Below are 18,996 nucleotides of genomic sequence, written 5' to 3' on the forward strand. Positions count from 1 at the left end.
GAGCAGCAGTTCTATGGGTGTAAACACCTCGTTAATGAGAGAGGTCAGAGGAGAATGATCAGACTGGTTCAAGCTGACAGGAAGGCGACAGTAACTCAAATAATCACATGTTACAACAGTGGTGTGCAGAGGAGCATCTCTGAATGCACAACACATTGAAGCTTGAAGTGGACGGGCTAAATGCTGGAGGAACTCAGCAGGCCAGGCAGTAACTATGGAAAAGAGTAAACACTCGACGTTTCGGCCGAGACCCTTCATGAGGACTAGAAAGGAGTGGGGAGAAGTCGGAGTAAGAAGGTGTGTAGGGGGGAGTGCAGCAGCGGAAGACCACAAACATACGCTCAGTGGCCATTGAGTGTACAGTATATCTGTTACAATGATTAGGCTTATGTGACAATGTATTTCTCTATTGAGCCACAGAAAAAAATTCTTTTTTGTTAAGCAACACACATAAAAGTTGCTGGTGAACGCAGCAGGCCAGGCAGCATCTCTAGGAAGAGGGTCCTTCGAAGGGTCTCGGCCTGAAACGTCGATCTTCCTAGAGATGCTGCGTTCACCAGCAACTTTGATGTGTGTTGCTTGAATTTCCAGCATCTGCAGAATTCCTGTTGTTTGCGTCTTTTTTGTTAATATTGTGTTCGTGAATTTTTCACCATGTCAGATCCCAAAACAGCTTTAGGGTCAATGAAGTACTTTCTAAAGTGTCTGTACTGGTGTAACGTAGGAAATATACAGCCAAATTTTGTCCAGAAAGATCCCATAGACAGTAACTTCACAATGGTTGATTGAAAGATCATTAGTCATCATTACCTACACGGGAAACGCTGTTACTCTGGGAGTTTAAATGTGCGCCACTTTTCAAGTGAAGCGACAGAAGGTTGTAGGTGACACATTTCCTACTCAGTGCCTCCCACTTCATAACCAATGCCAAGTGCCTGCAATTCCTGCACCCCGGCTCATCTTATCACAGCCTTCCCGCTGCTGCTAAAATTGCCCGATCTCACGTGTAGCCGAGCAGCCTAACATGCTGGTGCCTCGCCTTCTGGAGTAAGGAGCAGTTGGTTGGACACTCGCCGTCAAACCAGGATATCGTCCCGCCCACTTTTGTAAAGTTTGCTTGCGTGGCGTGTCCACCGTTAGCGTGAATTTATAGATGGGAGAGAAGCGAAGTAGCTAACAATTTGTCACAGTGACGGAACACAATAGAGAGGGTTAACTAGACAGGTAAAGGAAGAAAGGGGGTCTTACATAGTAAAGGAAATCTGATCTGTACCCTTCCGGAATGTACCGTTTAAAATCACTGCCTGGCTTCACTGTAGGAGTCTGTCACTTTCGAGCTGTCAATAGTTTGGGTAAACCCAACAGCCTTATGCACTGGCTGTTGAAATGGCAACATCGCCCTGGATGGCGGGCGACGAGCAACGTCAGTGGTTATGACAGCACCCCTCTCCTCAACCCTACCGAGTCCGAGGTCAAAAGAGAGCAAGAGGACAAGGATACACAGAAAGAACCGTGAGTAAAAATACCCCACAGACCTGAACTCCAACCCGCTTCATATTCACACTGAAGGTCTGTCCCTTTTTGTAATCAGAAAGGATCTGACTTGGTAAACGCTGCGAGTTTTCCGAATCTTCCCGAAGTAATTGAGGAAAATGGATGAAATGCCAGGGTTCATATTAATCTTAAAATGTTTTAGACTGTGGTGGTTGATTGAAAGAAGTGATGCTCAGAGTCTACACGAATCACACATAAGATAAAATGAACCAACGCGAGATGTATTGTAATATTTCACTTTGAGTGTAACACATTATAAATAGAAATACATTCGTGTGGTGGTATGGAAATTCTCCTGTCGAAATATACCTTTTAAAAATAATTAACCACTTGGGATTATTTTTCGCATCATTTAATCTGCAGTTTGCTGTGTTTGAGTTTCCAGTAATGCGCTCCAATTATAAGTGGAGTTTGAACATCATTTTGCACTCTCTCTGTGGGTGAGGGTACTCGTAGCGAATAGTACAACTGAAGGAAATACTTGCAGGTTATCTGTGGGCAACATGCTGGTAATATTAAATATTCAACAATGAATTGCAGGAAAAAACCCTCCGGTCCATTCAGGGTTTGTTTCTGCCACACAACTGCACGGTCACGAGGAACACACACAAAATGTTGGAGGAACTCAGCAGGTCAGTCAGCATCTGTGGAAAGGAATAACCAGTCGACGTTTCGGGCTAAGAACTTCTGGACCCCAAAATGTCGACTGTTTATTCCGCTGCATAGATGCTACCTGACTTACTGAGTTCCTCCAGCATTTTGTGTGCGTTGCTCTAGATTTCCAGCATCTGCAGAATCTCCTGTTGTTTAGGATGCGCTGTCACGAGCATCACTTCATCCAGAGCTACTAAAGACAGGCCAGTTAGGAGATTGATATCTGTAAATCCCTTTCCTAGCTCAGGAGACCACGTTAATCCTGGTAAATTACCAACCAGAAGGAATTTACACCCAGAGCAAAAACTAGTCCCGCTCTCGCCTTTGGTAATTAAGAGAGTCAGTGCTCCCAGGAGAGAGCAGCCCGTCTCCGAGGGTTATTATTGTTTGGGGAGTGATCCACCTTTGGGTTTCTAGCCTGGCTCTGATCTGTGTTGCTATTGTGTCCTCCAATTTCTCCCTAAACTACCTGTTCGAACACAACCTAGTCCCTTCGCTTTATAAAGCTCAGTTAAGTATGACTCTGTGACAAAATCTCCCAAAGCCCACACTTCCCTAAAGTACCGTTTTTTTCTTATTCGTTCTTGATATCAAAGATACTATGTACTATGCTATTGAAGGTTAACACTCTAATAAAGAGGAACATTGAACGTTCTCAATATATTCGAAAAAGTTTAATAATTGGGTGCAATTGGAGTTCACCGTTTGTGTGGCTGGTCTCAGTTCCTGGAATCGAACTGGTATCATATTCGGGCAATAGTCTCGGCCCGAGACGTCGACTGTACCTCTTCCTAGAGATGCTGCCTGGCCTGCTGCGTTCACCTGCAACTTTTATGTATGTTGCTTGAAATTCCAGCATCTGCAAATTTTCTCGTGTTTGAGCTGGAAGATTGCTATGTTTTACAATGAATTGGCAAAATGATAACATTAAAATCTTTACTTCACGAAATGAATATGCTTGTTTAAAATACCAGGGGTGATTGATAAGTTGGTGGCCTAAAGTAGAAGGAGTCAATTTTAGAAAAACTAGCATATTTATTTTTCAGCACAGTCCCCTCCTACATTTACACACTTAGTCCAGCGATCGTGGAGCATACGGATCCCTTCTTTGTAGAAGTCGGCGTCTTGGACCTCCAGAAAGTGGTCCACAGCAGGGGTAATTGATAAGTTCGTGGCCTATGTAGAAGGAGATGAGTTATACAGCTCTCGTTACTTGCACATGCCGTTCAACTCTTTGAGCGATTATGCAGAAAGTTTGAAGTTAATAACTGATTTCCGTCTACCTTAGGCCACGAACTTATCAATCACCCCTGCTGTGGACCACTTCTACAAAGAAGGGATCCGTATGCTCCACGACCGCTGGACTAAGTGTGTAAATGTAGGAGGGGACTATGTTGGAAAATAAATGTGCTAGGTTTTCTAAAATTGACTCATTCTACCTTAGGCCACAAACTTATCAATCGCTCTTCAGATTTTAGCATGCTCCGGAGGTCCACAAGGCACCGAGTTTGCGCAGAAGCTCCCGAACTATATTGGAGTCATATATGAAAGGCCTTTCATTTTTAGCTTTCATCCTCCCTTCCTCTGGTTTCGGCACAGCTTTTGACCGGGTGCCAACTGATCTTGGGTACTTGGTGAGATGTTCATCATTCATTCCGGGTTTGGCAGTAGGACTGGAAACAGGCAAGACAGATCCATCCACTCTCCATTCACACATAGCAAGAATTGTTGGGAATTCTGGCTTTTTCCCCCTTTTGGTAACGCACCGATGTCAAGCCACCGTGCATTGGCTAAGAGCAGTAAACAACCTAGCCTTGGATTTTCCTGATCTGTTTGGTTAAGCCAGGTTAATGCTCTTGGTCCCCTTTCAATAAGTGCGGAGTGGCGTCTGTGCGATGAGTAACCGGGAGATATTGTATCTTTTCCTGCATGAGGTGTTCCCAGTGTGCCATCAGCCACGTCTCCCTCGGAAACTGACAGCGAGAACCTAGTCTTCTGGTTGCATTACTGCATGGCAGTACTTCCAAGAGCTAGGCATAGAAGATTTCATACCCTGAAGACACTGCTAAGGTAAGCCAAGTGTTTAACAGATGCACAGACCACAGTGTGTTTTCCCGCATCTACTCCTGTGTCCATGTTGCTGCCAAATACGTTTTGCTGCCTTTATGATTTTGATTATTCATCATGCTTACCCTAAGGCACACTTCAGCTGGAGTTTATTCCAAAGGATATGCAGACAACAGTCTGAACCCACCTAGTGTCTCAGGTGCCAACTTGTTGCTCAGGAGGAGTATTTTTTTTATGCTGCAAGTTCAAGTAGGTGGGTTCAGATCAACTTTCAGCTACTTTGGAGGAGTTCAAACATGCTAGTCCTTCTGAAGATTTGCAGCAGTAAAAGGGAGTTGAAGTATCCTCTAAGCTGTAGGTGGGTCCTTCTTAGTTCTTTCCCTCAAACTGTCTCACACTGACAGATACACTGTACATGCAATCAGCATATACAATTGCCATTTTATAATGCTCTATTGGGGATTATTTCATAAACATAGCAATGTTGGCAATGATAGCACTCCAACAATTCCAGTGAACCAGGACAAGACAGAATTCATAACATTTCGCAGTCTTCTAGCCACATCAGTGAGCACCAGCACACAGAACAGAAAGCTTCACTGTATGGCACTCAGTCACCTCAGGAGGTAACTCTGGGCAGCTCCCAGGATGAGATAGGAGGAACACGGTGCCAGACGGGCAGTAGGAACCTATTTGGCACTTTGATTGATCTTCAGGAGAAAAGTGGATGAAACAGATAGTTATCCAAATGAATGGATCAGACACCTGTTCAACATGTGCATGACTGTAGGTGATACAACACTGCTAGCATGGAATAAAATGGATGCCAACAGATGAAGGTAATGGTACTACTGGCAATGTTGTACCTGGACTGATTAGCCTCAGATATCCTTTAACAGATGGCAAAGGTCTGCATCTGGGTTCTTGCTGACCCAGCGTGTTGTTACAGTTGGACAATGGCAAGTTTAGTAAGACCTGCCGACGTTCTTGGTGCCTTAATAGCAATGCAGCTCCCGTAGCTTCTGATGTATTTAGCATCCAAATATTCAGAACCACTAATGTCAGAAATCATAACCAAAGATAGGAAATTTTATAAATACACAGCAGGTTAGTAAGGATTTGTGAGAGAGAAATAAAGGTCATATTTCAGGTTAATGCCTTTTTCATCAGAACTAGCACATATTCTTTCATATTTTAACACCAGCCATGAAATATTGTATTTGGAGCTGATCTAAGCCTTCCCTATCAGAAGCTTCACCTGTTACCTGAAGCCTTGGGTCCTCATTGTACCCCAGAAAGGAATGACTAATATGAGTGGGGATAATTTTAAGGTGATTGGAGGAAAATATGGGGTGGGGTGTGGAATGAGTTTTTCACACTGGTGGGTATGTGGAACGCACTGCCAGAGATGGTGGTAGGGGCAGATACATTTGGGACATTTAAGAAATTAGATAGGCAATTGGATGAAAGAAAAATGGTGTGTCTATGTGGAAGGGTTTAATCGATCTTGGACCATGTTAAAAGGTGAGCACGACATCATGGTTGGGCCTGTACAGCATGTCCTATGTTCATTGGATACTGGAGGAACTCTTCAAATGTCCTCCCAACTATTCTTGATTCTGTCTTAGTCCTATAAATATCTAACTTGATCAAAAATCAAGTTAGTGATCAATAAGGCAATACCATGTTTAGAATCAAACATCATAATGAAGTAAATAACCATCTCAAAAATTCCATTATCATGTTAACAAATGAAAAAAAGTTAGAGAATGCGTCCAATATAGCTAGATATGTTGATAGAGCATATCTAAGTCAATCTTTCCCTTCCAAGTCATCATTTCATCCCCAACCAATTCACCTGTACCTGTTCAGAACTTGCTTAATCATGAAGTTAACATGGAAATTTATATTTGATTTACTACAAAGGCATTAATTATATTGCAAACCCTTTCAGCCCATCTGTTACATTACCTAGAAATGCGATACTCCTTTGATACAAAATATCACGCTACTTACAGGGACTTGGCATTGTGACACAGAAAGTGAAGGACCACCACAAAGTGTCATGAATTGGCGACGTAGAAATATACTCCATGGTTTGACTAAACTTGTAGTTTCAGATGCTCTTATTTAGTCTATGGAGAACTAGCACAGCCTCTCCAGGTTTTCCAAATAGCTGAAACTTCTTGTACTTGATATCTCTACCCTTGCCAAGAACTTGATATCCCTCTTAAAGTATGGGACCCAGAATTCCAAACAATAACTCCAGCCCAGTCTTGGGTAGAGACGCCCGGATTAATGAGGTCAAGTGTCAGATCTGCAACCATATCAATTTGTCACCTTGGAAGTTCTGTGAAGATCCAATTCCAATTCATGAACGTACTGCCATCCAACAGCCCACAATAGATTTATCCTGTCTCCAGGTTTTCTCCTAATTCATGTCACTCATATTCATTCACAGTAGAGTGCATCATCACATATTCACCATTTCATCAGTCTGGCTGCGTTCTCATGAAGTTTCCTAATTTCATGCTCATATTTTATATTTGTCAAGTTTTGCATAGTTTGTAAGCTTCAAAGTTTTGTGGCCAATTCAGGTTATTTACCAACAACAAGAAAAAGAATAGTCCTAATACCTAGGGAATCATAAAGCATATTTCTTTCCATTTTCAAAAACATCAATTCAACATTAATCTCTGTCCCTCCTAACTCAGCACCTTATCCAGAATCCAAGTTAACAATATCTCTTTAATATAACATTGTTCTCTGTTCCAAAGAGGTTTGTAAGGAGGTACTTTATCATAGGCCCTGTGAACACGTCTTAGCTCTATTTCTACATCAGTTTGCAAACACTTTAAGACGTCAACAATTTTTAAAAACTGTAACATAAAATTAGCCATGCTCTGTAACATTGGTTTTATTTGGACACAGCCTTAATCTCAGTTGCTTCAGGAGGGCCAGCACAATCTAAATTCCAGTTAGTTATGATCACAGTTACATTTGCATCATAAGCATCTTGTCAGCGATTTGCCGTATGTTATTAACTGGGTCTGCTTTTTCCATGCAACGTTCATGATGTAGAGGCCAGTAGCCCACATTTAGGCCTCTGAAAATTTGCTGAAACCTACCACTAGGATGTGCCTAAGACCACCGCCTGCTACTCACAAATACAGAAAATCACTTGCCTCTTCATACTGTAGACGAATATATTTTAGGTTTACAAAGTCTTTCCAGGAGTGCTTTATTCATGGCTCATCTGGAGTTTGACAGGTTTTTTATGCAAACCTCCAGTTGATGCTGTATCAACCATCTGATAAAGTTCACAACCCTTAGCTAGTCAGACCCTGCACAAATGTAAAAAGACTCTAGTGGTATCAGTCTGGCTGAATGGACAATACTCTCACCTTTGAGAAGGCAGGATTTATGCGTGATCCAAGACTTTAACTATAAAGTCTGGAAGCTTCCTTCAGGTGCTTACTTCATTATCTTTATATTCGTAAAAAGATCCCATTACACTATGAGAAGGACAGGATGTTTTTGTAGTGTCTAGGCCAACGTGCCCATCTCAACCAACCACTCCAACTTGTGAGGCCATGCTGTGAGCAAAACTGTTTAAACCTTTATCCACATACTAAATTAATTCACATTATAATTCATGCACTACTTTGGACAAGGCCGCAAGAAACCACAGAGTTGCGGACACAGCTTGGCTCATCACAGAAGCCAGCCTCCCCACTGTGGATTCTGTCTGCGCTTCTCACTGCCTCTGGAAAACAACCCCACCCATCGTGGACATTCTCTCTTCTCCCCCTCCCATCGGGCGGAAGATACAAAAGCCTGAAAGCACACACCACCAGGCTCAAGGACAGATTCTACCCTGCTGTATGAGGCTACTGAACGGTCCTCTAGTGCAATAAGATGGCCGCTTGACCTCACAATCAAGAGTTATGGCCTTGCAACTTATTGGCTGCCTACATTGCACTTTCTCTGTAACTGTAACACTTTATTCTGCATTCTTGTTATTGCTTTCCCTTGTTCCACGTCAATGTACTGTTGTAATGAAATGACCTGTATGGCTGACATGTGAAACAGGTTTTCACTGTACCTCGGTGTATGTGACAATAATAACTCAATTTAATTTACCAGTGTGACCCGTGTTGAGATGCTTCTGCAGGTTACGATAAGACACAATATAACTGAAATGTATCCCTTTGTTAAAAGGGCGGCACAGTCACGTAGTGGTTAGCGAAACGCTATTACGGCGCCAGCAACCTGGGTTCGATTCCGCCACTGTCTGTACATTTTCCCTGTGATTGTGGCTTTCCTCTGGGTGCTCTGGTTATGGGTTAGTTGGTTAATTCCTCCCGTTGGGTGGGAAGGGCTCGTCATCATGCTGTATCTTTAAAAATAAACAAATTAGACACTTCAGACTGGTTAATTCTTGTTCAGAGGTTGCAGAATCCATCTGGTACAGTTACAGTACCGTCCTTCTGCACTGACTTCCCCTTTTTAACGCCGAAACGTATTCCATCTTCATAGTGACTGTACCTCGACTGGATGCACCTTGCACATTAATTTTATTTCAACTTTCTGCCTGTATGACATCCTTTGGTTGAGAAGGCAGGGTGACCTGTACCTTGTCCTTTAGCTGCTTCTAAACTGATTGTGAGCTGCTGCACGACAGCTAGAGAGAGCCGACCCCAACCCTGCAAACCCCTTCCTGCTTGCCGCCTCTCACCATCCCATTCTGCAAGAATGCACGCCAATGCTGCTTGCCATTTACTACTACCACCCACACCCTCCACCCTCAGAGTTCTGTAGCTGCATTGATTGCTTCACAACTGCAACAGGCGTGTGCTTCAACACGGTCACCCATTCTAACTCAGCAATATCACCTGCCGCTGCTGGAATGCAGCTTACCTCCATACTTCTTTTCATGTTATATATCAATGATCTGAATGACAAATTGATGCCTTTGTTGCCAAGTTTGCAGATGATACAAAAATTGGTGGAGGGGCAGGTAGTTCTGAGGCAGTAGAGAGGCTACAGAAGGACTTCGACAGATTGGGAAAATGGGCAAACATGGAATACAGTGCTGGGAAGTGTACGGTCATCTGCTTTGGTAAAAGGAATATAGGCATGAGCTATTTCCTAAAAAGGGAGAAAATTTTAAAAAATCAGAAGTGCAAAGGGACTTGGGAGTCCTAGTGCAGGATTCCCTAAAGGTAAACTTGCATATTGAGTCAGTGGTAAGGAAGGCAAATGCAATGTTAGCATTCATTTCGAGAGGTCTAGAATACAAAAGCAAGGATGTAATGCTGAAGCTTTATAAGGCACTGGCCAGATCACACTGGGAGTATTGTAAGCAGTTCTGGGCCCCTTATCTAAGAAAAGATGTGCTGACATTGGGAAAAGCGCAGGGGAAGTTCACAAGAATTATCCTGGGAATGAAAGGGTTAACGTATGAGGAAGGTAAACGCCTCTACTTGCTGGAGTTTAGAAGAAAGAGGAGGGATCTTACTGAAACCTATTGAATATACTGGGGGAGTCTAAGACCAGAGGCCACAGCCTCAGAATAGAGGGACGTTGATTTAGAACAGAGATAAGGAGGAATTTCTTCAGCCAGAGGGTGGAGAATCTGTGGAATTCACTACCACAGATGGCTGTGGAGGCCAAGTCATTGCATAGATTTAAACCAGAGATTGATTAATAAGGGTGTCAAAAGCTATGAGGAGAAGGCAGGAGGTTGGGGTTGAGGGGGATAATAAGTCAGCCATGGTGGAATGGTGGAGCAGTACTTGTTGGGCCGAATGGCCTAATTCTGCTCCTATGTCTTATGATCTTATTCCCTAAAGGTCACTTTACCAACTTTACTATAAGCTCTCCACATTCACCAAAATGCTTACTATTCCTGCTCTCCGGTTTCTCAGTGCTTGATGTCTCCCCAAAATATTAATTCAATGTTCCTCCTCACTCCCTCCCTGCCTTCACCCCATTCTTCCACAGCACCCTCCTCAAGACTTGATTCCCAAACAATACTCTAATTCTTCCCTCTACACTTCAAGCCTCTCTCGGCCCTAACTTCAAAGTTCAAAGTAAATTTATTATTAAGGTACATACGGCCATGATATTCGTTTTCTTGTGGGCATACTCAGAAAATCCAAAAAGCATAATAGAATCAGGAAGAGACAGCATCTAACAGGACAGGTAGACAATCAATGTACAAAAGACAACGAACTACATATGCAAAAGAGGGAAAAAAAAAGAAATAATAATAAATAAATAAGCAATGAATGTCCATAACGTGAGATAGAGTCTTTGAAAGTGAGTCCGTTGGTTGTGGGAACAGTTCAGTAATAGAGCAAGTGAAGTTATCCCCTCAGGTTCAAGAGCCTGATGGTTGAGGAGTAATAACTGTCCCTGAGTCTGGTGGTGTGGATCCTGACACTCCTGTACCACCTTCCTAACGGCAGCAGAGAGAAGAGAGCGTGGCCAGAGTGGTCAGGGTCCTTGATGTTTCCATACCAGGCTGTGATGTAGCCAGTCAATATACTCTCCATCACACATCTATAGATTTTTGTCAAAGTTTTAGATGTCATGTCAAATCTTTGCAAACTTCCCAGAAAATAGAGGTGCTGCCGTGCTTTCTTTACAATTGCACTTACGCACTGGGCCCAGGACAGGTCTCTGAAATGATAACACTGAGGAATTGAAAGTTGCTGACCATCTCCACCTCTGACTTCCCCCGATGAGGACTGGCTCATGGACCTCTGGTTTCCTCCTCCTGAAGTCAATACTCATCTCTTTGGTTTTGCTGACGTTGAGTGAGAGGTTGTTGTTGCGGCAATCTCCCTCCTGTATGCTGATTTGTCACCACCTTTGATTCTGCCAACAACAGTGGTGTCTTCGGCAAACTTAAATATGGCATTGGAGCTGTGTTTAGCCACATAGTCATATGTATAAAGCGAGTAGAGCAGGGGGCTAAGCACACAACCTTGTGGGGCTCCTGTGCTGATGGAGATCATGGAGGAGATGTTGTTGCCACTCCAAACTGACTGGGGTCTGCAAGTGAGGAAATCCAGGATCCAATTGCACAAGGAGGTGTTGTGGTCAAGGTCTTGAATCTTGTTGATTAGCTTTGAGGGGATGATAGATCTTCAGCTTTACTGGTCTCACATACAGAAACACCTTCCATAATCAGTCACCTCGCATCTACCTTTTGAAGGATTAAAACCAAGCCATTTTCCAAGTGGTTCTAGTGAAAGTAAAAAAATCTTGTGGCACTATTCAAGTACATACAGGGAATTCATCTGGTGTCCATGCAAACACCAACAACAGAATAACTAGTGTTTCTTGTTGATGGGATTTGGATGTATGGTAATTAACTGCTGTTTATTAATATAATGAGTGCACTTTAACACCCTTTGTTTTATAAGAACATAAGTAGGAGCAGGAGTAGGCCATCTCACTCGTTCAGCCTGCTCTGCCATTCATTAAGATCATAACTGATTGTCTATCTCAACACCATTTTTCTGCACAATCCCCATTTTTCTTGATGTTCAGAAATCCATCTGTTTTGACTGAAGAAAGTTTTCATCTCAGCTTTAAACCAGTCTACTCATTATTCTAAAACTGTAGCCCCAGACCCATATTCCTCAGCAGGGAAATCATCCTCCCACTATTTAGCTAGTCAAGCTCTTCAAGAGTTTTTGGATATAATGAGATTGTTCTCATTCTTCTAATCTCTAGAGAATTTATCACACATACCCTCTCCTCACATAGCAAGCCCATCGTCTCTGGAACTACTCTAGTAAATCTTTGCTGTACCTCGTCCATTTGTATGTATGTCTTTTCTTATACAAGGAGACCAAAACTGTACACAGTATTCCAGGTACAATCTCAGGTGTCAAGGCCCTATCCATTGGGGAAAATCCTCTTGAAGACTCTTTGCAACCTCTGCTGTACTCACAACCCCTCCTATAGTTTAATACTGTGGAAAACAGTAAGATGTTATGGTCAAACTTGGAAATATGACATTTGTTTCCCTCAACTAAATTGTTGGTATACATTGTAAAAATGGGTGGCAGGGTGGAGATACGTCTCTCCCACAGGAGGTGTAAGGTGCTCCTTCCCTCCGCTAGCTTGCAGGTCACCCTTAGGCAAGGCGTAGTACCTGTTTACTCCCGTGCGCCCCCCCCCACCCCACTGATCAGGGTCACGTGACCAGGTGGTGGATGGTCATATGAGCAGCTGGTGCACATCACAAGTCCTGGTTATGTGACCACAGATGCCAGGCAGACAATCTCTGAAGAGTATTGATAATGGCTGGGGTCACCCATCTTGTAACAACGGTGCCCAGAAGAAGGCAATAGCAAGCACTTCTGTAGAAAAATTTGCGAAGAACAATCATGGCCATGGACAGAGAAAAGAATCAGCTTAAAGACAAATGGAAGATCATGATAGCCCACGTTATACAATACGGCACATAATGACTGAATTGTAAAAAGCGGGGACCAAGCAATGATCCCTGCAATACCTACTAGTCATGGCTTGCCAATCTGAGAATGAACTGTTTATTCACACTCCTTGTTTTTAGTCTGCCAGCCAATTCTCAATCCTTCTCTGTACATAAGCCCTAATTTCATCTGCTTCAACTGTGTTAACCAACCTCCTGCATAGAATCCTTTTGAACAACTTCAGAAAATCCCAACCCACCACATTCACTGGTTCCCTCTTATCTACTCTAGATATGAGGGAACCTGTCTTCAATGATCTCGAGCAGATTAGTCAAATGTAAATCTCCTTAATCCATATTGGCTCCATGCAATCCTATTATTCTTTTCAAGATGTTCTATTGTTGCATCCTCCTTTATAAATTCCAGTAATTTCCCAACCATTGATGTCAGGATAGGTTGTTCCATTTTCTTACTCATTTCTTAAACATTGCTGCTCAATCCACAGGGACAATTCCAGAATGTGTAGGACTTTGGAAAATCATAACCAGAGCAATTGCTTTTTCTAAAGTCAGCACTTCAAATCACTGGGATGCAAATCAACAGGTCCTAGGGATTTTTAGCTTTCAAGTTTACCAACTTCTCTCGTACTATTTTCTGACTAATAGTTCCTTCTGTTCTATACTCACTGGACCCTTGATTCTCTAATATACTGTATCTGGCAGGCTTTGTGTATCTTCTTGTGCGAAGACAGATGCAAAGAAATCCTTTAATTTTTCTGCTATTTTTATTCCCCATTATAAATTCTCCTGTCTTTGTGAAGCATTTTGGGAAACCTTAAAGGCACAATGAAGTCCTTTGTAAATGCACATTCTTTCTTGCTACATTTGTCTATCCTTAGAACCTCTTCCAAATCTACAGTATCTTCGACTATCTTGCTGAACTTTTCCAATAGTGCTCAGTGTCCTTCTCTTCAAAGCATCTTGGAATATTTACTAGGTGCTAATTAAATGTTTCTTGCTGGCTTTGCAACTTTATTTGAATGGTGAACATGTTGACGTAAATTTGTTTTGTTCACTATTTAAAGCCAATATTAAAATCAAACTTATTGCTAAGATGTCAACCAGTCTGCTACCAAAGCAAACTAAATGACCAGCCTGATATTGCTGACCAATAGTTTGGATGGTGGCCTGCTGTGTAGTTTACAGATAACTCAATGTATTCCAGCTTGGACAGATCCAGTTGACTCTAATCAGGTCAGCTTCAATATGGGTCTTTGTTGAAAATTGTGATACATTTGTCACAGTTACTGCGCTTGTTTATCCCCAGGAGGAAGCACAAACCGGGCTTGATGCCAGGACTGGAGGATATGCTTTTCTACACAATCACCGAGGGACAAGAGCAGATTCCGGTCCCCAAGTTTATCAGTGTAAGCAAATGCACACCCAAGGAGCTAACCCGCCTCTCCTCCTCGCACAAAGCCACACCATGTGATGTGTCCTATTGTCCTATGTTATGCAGCTTATGCCTAACCTTTACCACACAGCCTTGACTGTAAGGTATCAGACCCATGCTTATTCAGATCTCAGTCCCCTCCATGGAAAGTTACTCTTTTGTTTTAAAAAAAAAAGACAGGTGTTTCACTGGAAACCATTAACCCAGGCGCAATTTACAACCTATGATGCTTTCTTCTCGTTCGATCCTGCCAATTTTTGAGATCATACTTGTTGGAAGTTTCTCTCATTTTGAATGTGTTTATTATGTGCTCCCCTTCCCCACTGACTCCTCCAGATTCCCTGGATTATAATGCTTCCCAGGATGATGGAATTTTGATCGTGGCTGCCTTGCAATAAAACGCACCAATGCTCCAATAAGCTGCGGCTAAGGATGGCCCTATTCAGCACCGGTTTCGCTGCTTTTTTGAATGTGCTCTAGACTGCAGTGTTTGACGGTAGAAGGTGGGGTGTGAGGGAAGGAGATACGGAAAATAAAAATGGGATTAATGTACGATTAGTGTAAAATGGGTGATTGATGACTGGTCTGAACTCAGTGGGCTGGAGGGTTCTGTCCCCATGCTATATCTCTCTGTGACTCTGTGGTGCAAGGGAGTGTGTTGATGCGGGAGGTGCTAAACCAGGAGATGAGTCTTGAGTACAAGGAGGGAGGGGGTATTTGAAGGTTTAGTTAGTACAGCGGCTCAGAGAATAACAGTTCCCTGTCTATTGCACTTTCCAGTGGAAATGCTCAATCGTTAGGGCACTGACAGATCCATATGAGTCTAGGACTGCCATTAGTTTAAGCTGACCTACTATATTCCTGGAAAGTTTTTATTACAGAATTAATATATTTTCTGAAGTTACATTTCCACACAGTTCGTGCAAAGACATAATTCCAGACAACTTAACTCCAAACAATATACTGTAGTGTGTGTACAACCAGCAACTTTATTTAAAAACTATAAAAAAAATAGGTTGTCATGAATGTGCATGACGTAATATGGGGGAAAAAGAGATTAGTGAGGGTTGGGAGAAGCCACCTGCCCAATATCTAGAGACTTGCAAACCTTTAAGTACAACAAGGTGATCATCATGAATACAAACTAGTTTAAAAGCATTAAGAGTCACCTTGATCTTTCACTTACAGAACAAAAGCTTATTGCTCTTTCTTCTTTCTGTTCCCTCCGATTTTTCTCCCCCTGCTTCCTCCTCTCCTGAAGGCCCTAATTTTTGCATTGAGTAATTCTAGAAGTACATTTGGGACCGCACAGCTGCACAATACAGCTCCAGAGACCCAGGCTTGATCCTGACCTCTGTGAGTCTGTATGGAATTTCCACATTCTCCCTGTGGCCATGTGGATTTTCCTCAGGTGCTCCTGCTTCCTCCTACATCCCAAAGATGTGCAGGTTGCTGGGTTAATTGGCTGCTGTAGATTGCCAATTGGTGTTGGTGTGTGCGTGGTAGAATCTGTGGAAGTTGGTGGGAATATGGTGGAATAAAATGGGATCAGTACAAAATGGTGAGGGGTATAGACAGGGTCAATGCAAGCAGGCATTTTCCACTGAGGTTGGGTGGGACTACATCTGGAGGTCATGGTTTCAGGGTAAAAGGTGAGAAGTTTAGGGGGAACATGAGGGGAAACTTCTTCACTCAGAAGTTGGTGAGAGTGTGGAAGGAACTGCCAGCACAAGTGATGCATGTGAACTGGATTTCAACGTTTAAGAGAAGTTTGGACAGGTACATGGGTAGTCAGAATATGGACAGCTATAGTCCCAGTGCAGGTTGATGGAAATAGGCTGTTTAAATGGTTTCAGCACAGACTAGATGGGCTGAAGGGCTTGTTTCTGTGCTGTAATTCTCCATGACTCCTTAAGTACTAGATGATCAGCATGGACTCAGTGGGTCAAAGGGCCTGTTTCTTTACTGTGTGATTCGCTTGCCAAATCTCAGAGGAAGTGGTTGAGGCAGGAACAATAATAGCCTTCAAAAGACAGTTCATCAGGTACATGGGATGATTCAGGGGTTCCCAATCTTTTTTATGCCACGGACCCCTGATAGTGACAAATGGGACTAGCTAGGATGGGTGTCTTAGTTGGCATCCACCAGCTGCGCTGAGGTACTTTCCAGAAGCACTTCCTAAATTCATGACTAATGCAGTCAAGAAAAATTGCATCAAGTGCTTGCAAACGTGAGCACCCACAAGTTGTTCTCCAAGAGGGCACAGTTTTCAGGTGATTGGTAGTAGGTACAGAGGAGATGTCAGGGGTAAGTATTTTATGCAGAGAGCGGTGAGTCCGTTGAATGGGCTGCCAGTGATGGTGGTGGAGGCGGAAACGATAGGGTCTTTTATGAGACTCCTGGATAGGTACATGGAGCTTAGAAAAATAGAGGGCTATGGGTAACCCTAGGTAATTTCTAAAGTAAGTACATGTTCAGCACAGCATTGTGGGCCAAAGCACCTGTATTGTGCTGTAGGTTTTCTATGTTTCTATATATCTGGTCAAATAATAATAATTTTATAGAGAACAGCTATAAACCTGTTTTTTCATGCTTTCTTATTCACTCCTTGATAGCAGCATGTGACTAACAACTATTTATTAATAAACATCTTTGGGATAACTAAGGAGCAACGGTTTCAAGTTTTCTGTTGCAGCAAAATAGACAGAATTGCAGGCAGTTAGTTGGAACATTAAGCTACAATGAGGTAAAATTGTGGCAAACTGATGTCAAGATGGAAAAATCTGAGGTAAAAGAATAGCACATAGTACCTTGTAAATGGTAAAAAGCTAAAAGCAGAAGGGCCAAAGAGTTATAGACAGATCATTAAAATACGGAAAATAATTAAGAAAGCTAATCCTATCTAGAGGAGTGGGGTAAAAATGATTAGAAGTTATTTTGCAGTGATATAAACCCTAGTCAAACCCTGTCTGGAGCAGCTTGAGTGGTTCTAGGACCTTGGTGCAGCTTGGAAATACCGGGATCACGCATGGATTTGAAAGGTTAAATTGTAAGCACGGAACTGCACAAACTAAAACCATAATCCCTGGAATATTGTTGGAAATTAATTTGAAGTTTTTGAGCTATTATAGGGAAAAGTGGGCAAATTTGAAATGATTTCAATGAAAATAAAAATATGAAATAAATATTTTAAATGCCAAAAGTATGAAATAAGAACAGAAAACACTGGAAATACTCAGTGGGCCAAGCATCTGCAGTAAAAGAAAGGGACCTAGAGACCTTTTATAATAAATAGACTCCCTAACCAGCTCAAATTGAGTCTAAACATTACAGCCCAGTTTTCCAAAGTGAAGTGTGAAGTTAGAAAACCCATTGTAGCAGGAGTTTAAGGTTCTCCTCTATATATGAATTAATGCTGGCTCAACTTTAACTTTAAAAAGTCCAGTGGATTTTAGTTAATCAAAATGTATTGAGGGATATGGGGAAAAGGTAAAAACAAGCTCTTCCTGATAATTGTCCAAACAAAACTAGAGGGAGCCCAAGTATCAGAAAGTCCCTTTAAATGTTAAAGAGCACCTTCTCAATTTGCAGTGATAAAAGGCTCCAATCTTGTGATTATTTGGTTTGAGGACTAAACTGGAAATCCTACTGAGTGGCAGATGGGCTTTTTATTTGAACTGATTTGTTTACACAAAGAACCCTGGAGCACAGCAGAAAGCCAACTGTGAACAAACACTTACAGAATGCAAACAATCAATTTGACATTCAATAGAGTGGGTGAATCGGTTCTTGTTTTCCAAAGAAGTGCACGCACCCATACAGGGATTGGGCCAGCTCAGCATCATGGGGCTTTCTTACTTAGTCTCCATGGTTGGGGAGGGGAGTGAGAAAGATGAATTAACACAACCTTTTCCCTGTCCAGGACTGGGGCTACTTGCTATAATTGGGTCAGTGCAAATTAGGTTAGACACTATTTGAGGAAGGTTTCAACAGTGACAATTATTTGCTTATTCCATAGGCTGCCAGCTAGATAAAGAACCTGACTCAAGTGACGACCTTCTTTTGCACGAGCCAAGTCAAAACATCAGGAGTGGGTGGTGTGACTGGTCAAGTCCTCGTCCTGCCCTCATTAGAACCCAGGAACCATTGAATAGCGACAAGACATGAGAATTCTGACTTGCTTCCCTTCCTTTCTAGCTGGGCACTCGTATGACAAAAGCAGCAACCCTACCACCAATCTGAATTTAGTAAACACAAAGATTATTCACAAACCTGTTCAGTTCAAAACTATGTTAGGGAACAGGGTTATTAACTCAGTCATTAGGAAGCAGACTAGATGCCTCTATATCAGCTTTATAATGATGCACTAGACAGAACTTCGAATTTAATGTAACAAGTACAAGCAACATTGAGTTTTGTTCTGTTGGTCTCTCATAGTTAGTTTACAAACAACATAGACCTCTCAAAGTTGCTGCGCAGGTTGATAGGATGGTTAAGAAGGTGCATGATGATTTACCCTTTATTAGTCAAGGGATGGAGTTCAAGAGCTGTGAAGTAACATTGCAGCTCTGTAAAACTCTGGTTAGACCACACTTGGAGTATTATGTTCAGTGTTGGTCACCTCATTATAGGAAGAATGTGGAAGCTTTTGAGAGGGTGCGGAGGACTTACCAGGATGCTGCCTAGATTAGAGAGCATGTCTTGTGAGGACAGATTGAGCGAGCTCGGGCTTTTCTCTCTGGAGAGAAGGATGAAAGATGACTTGATAGAAGTGTACAGGATGATAAGAGACATAGATCGAGTGGACAGCCAG

The 18,996-nt window shown here is 42.4% G+C and overlaps 1 protein-coding gene across 1 annotated transcript in view; it reads left to right on the forward strand.

Moving 5' to 3' along the window:
* Positions 1-1,159: 1,159 nt before the first annotated feature.
* LOC140191308 (glutaminase liver isoform, mitochondrial-like) overlaps positions 1,160-18,996 on the forward strand; it is a 72,240-nt gene continuing 54,403 nt past the window's right edge. The window contains exons 1-2 of the mRNA XM_072248584.1: positions 1,160-1,512; positions 14,058-14,157. Coding sequence (XP_072104685.1) covers positions 1,283-1,512; positions 14,058-14,157 — 330 coding nt within the window. The 5' untranslated portion in view covers positions 1,160-1,282. The remainder of the gene's footprint in view (positions 1,513-14,057; positions 14,158-18,996) is intronic.

Source organism: Mobula birostris, chromosome X (genome assembly GCF_030028105.1).
Source record: "Mobula birostris isolate sMobBir1 chromosome X, sMobBir1.hap1, whole genome shotgun sequence".
In the NCBI taxonomy this organism is placed as follows: Eukaryota; Metazoa; Chordata; class Chondrichthyes; order Myliobatiformes; family Myliobatidae; genus Mobula; species Mobula birostris.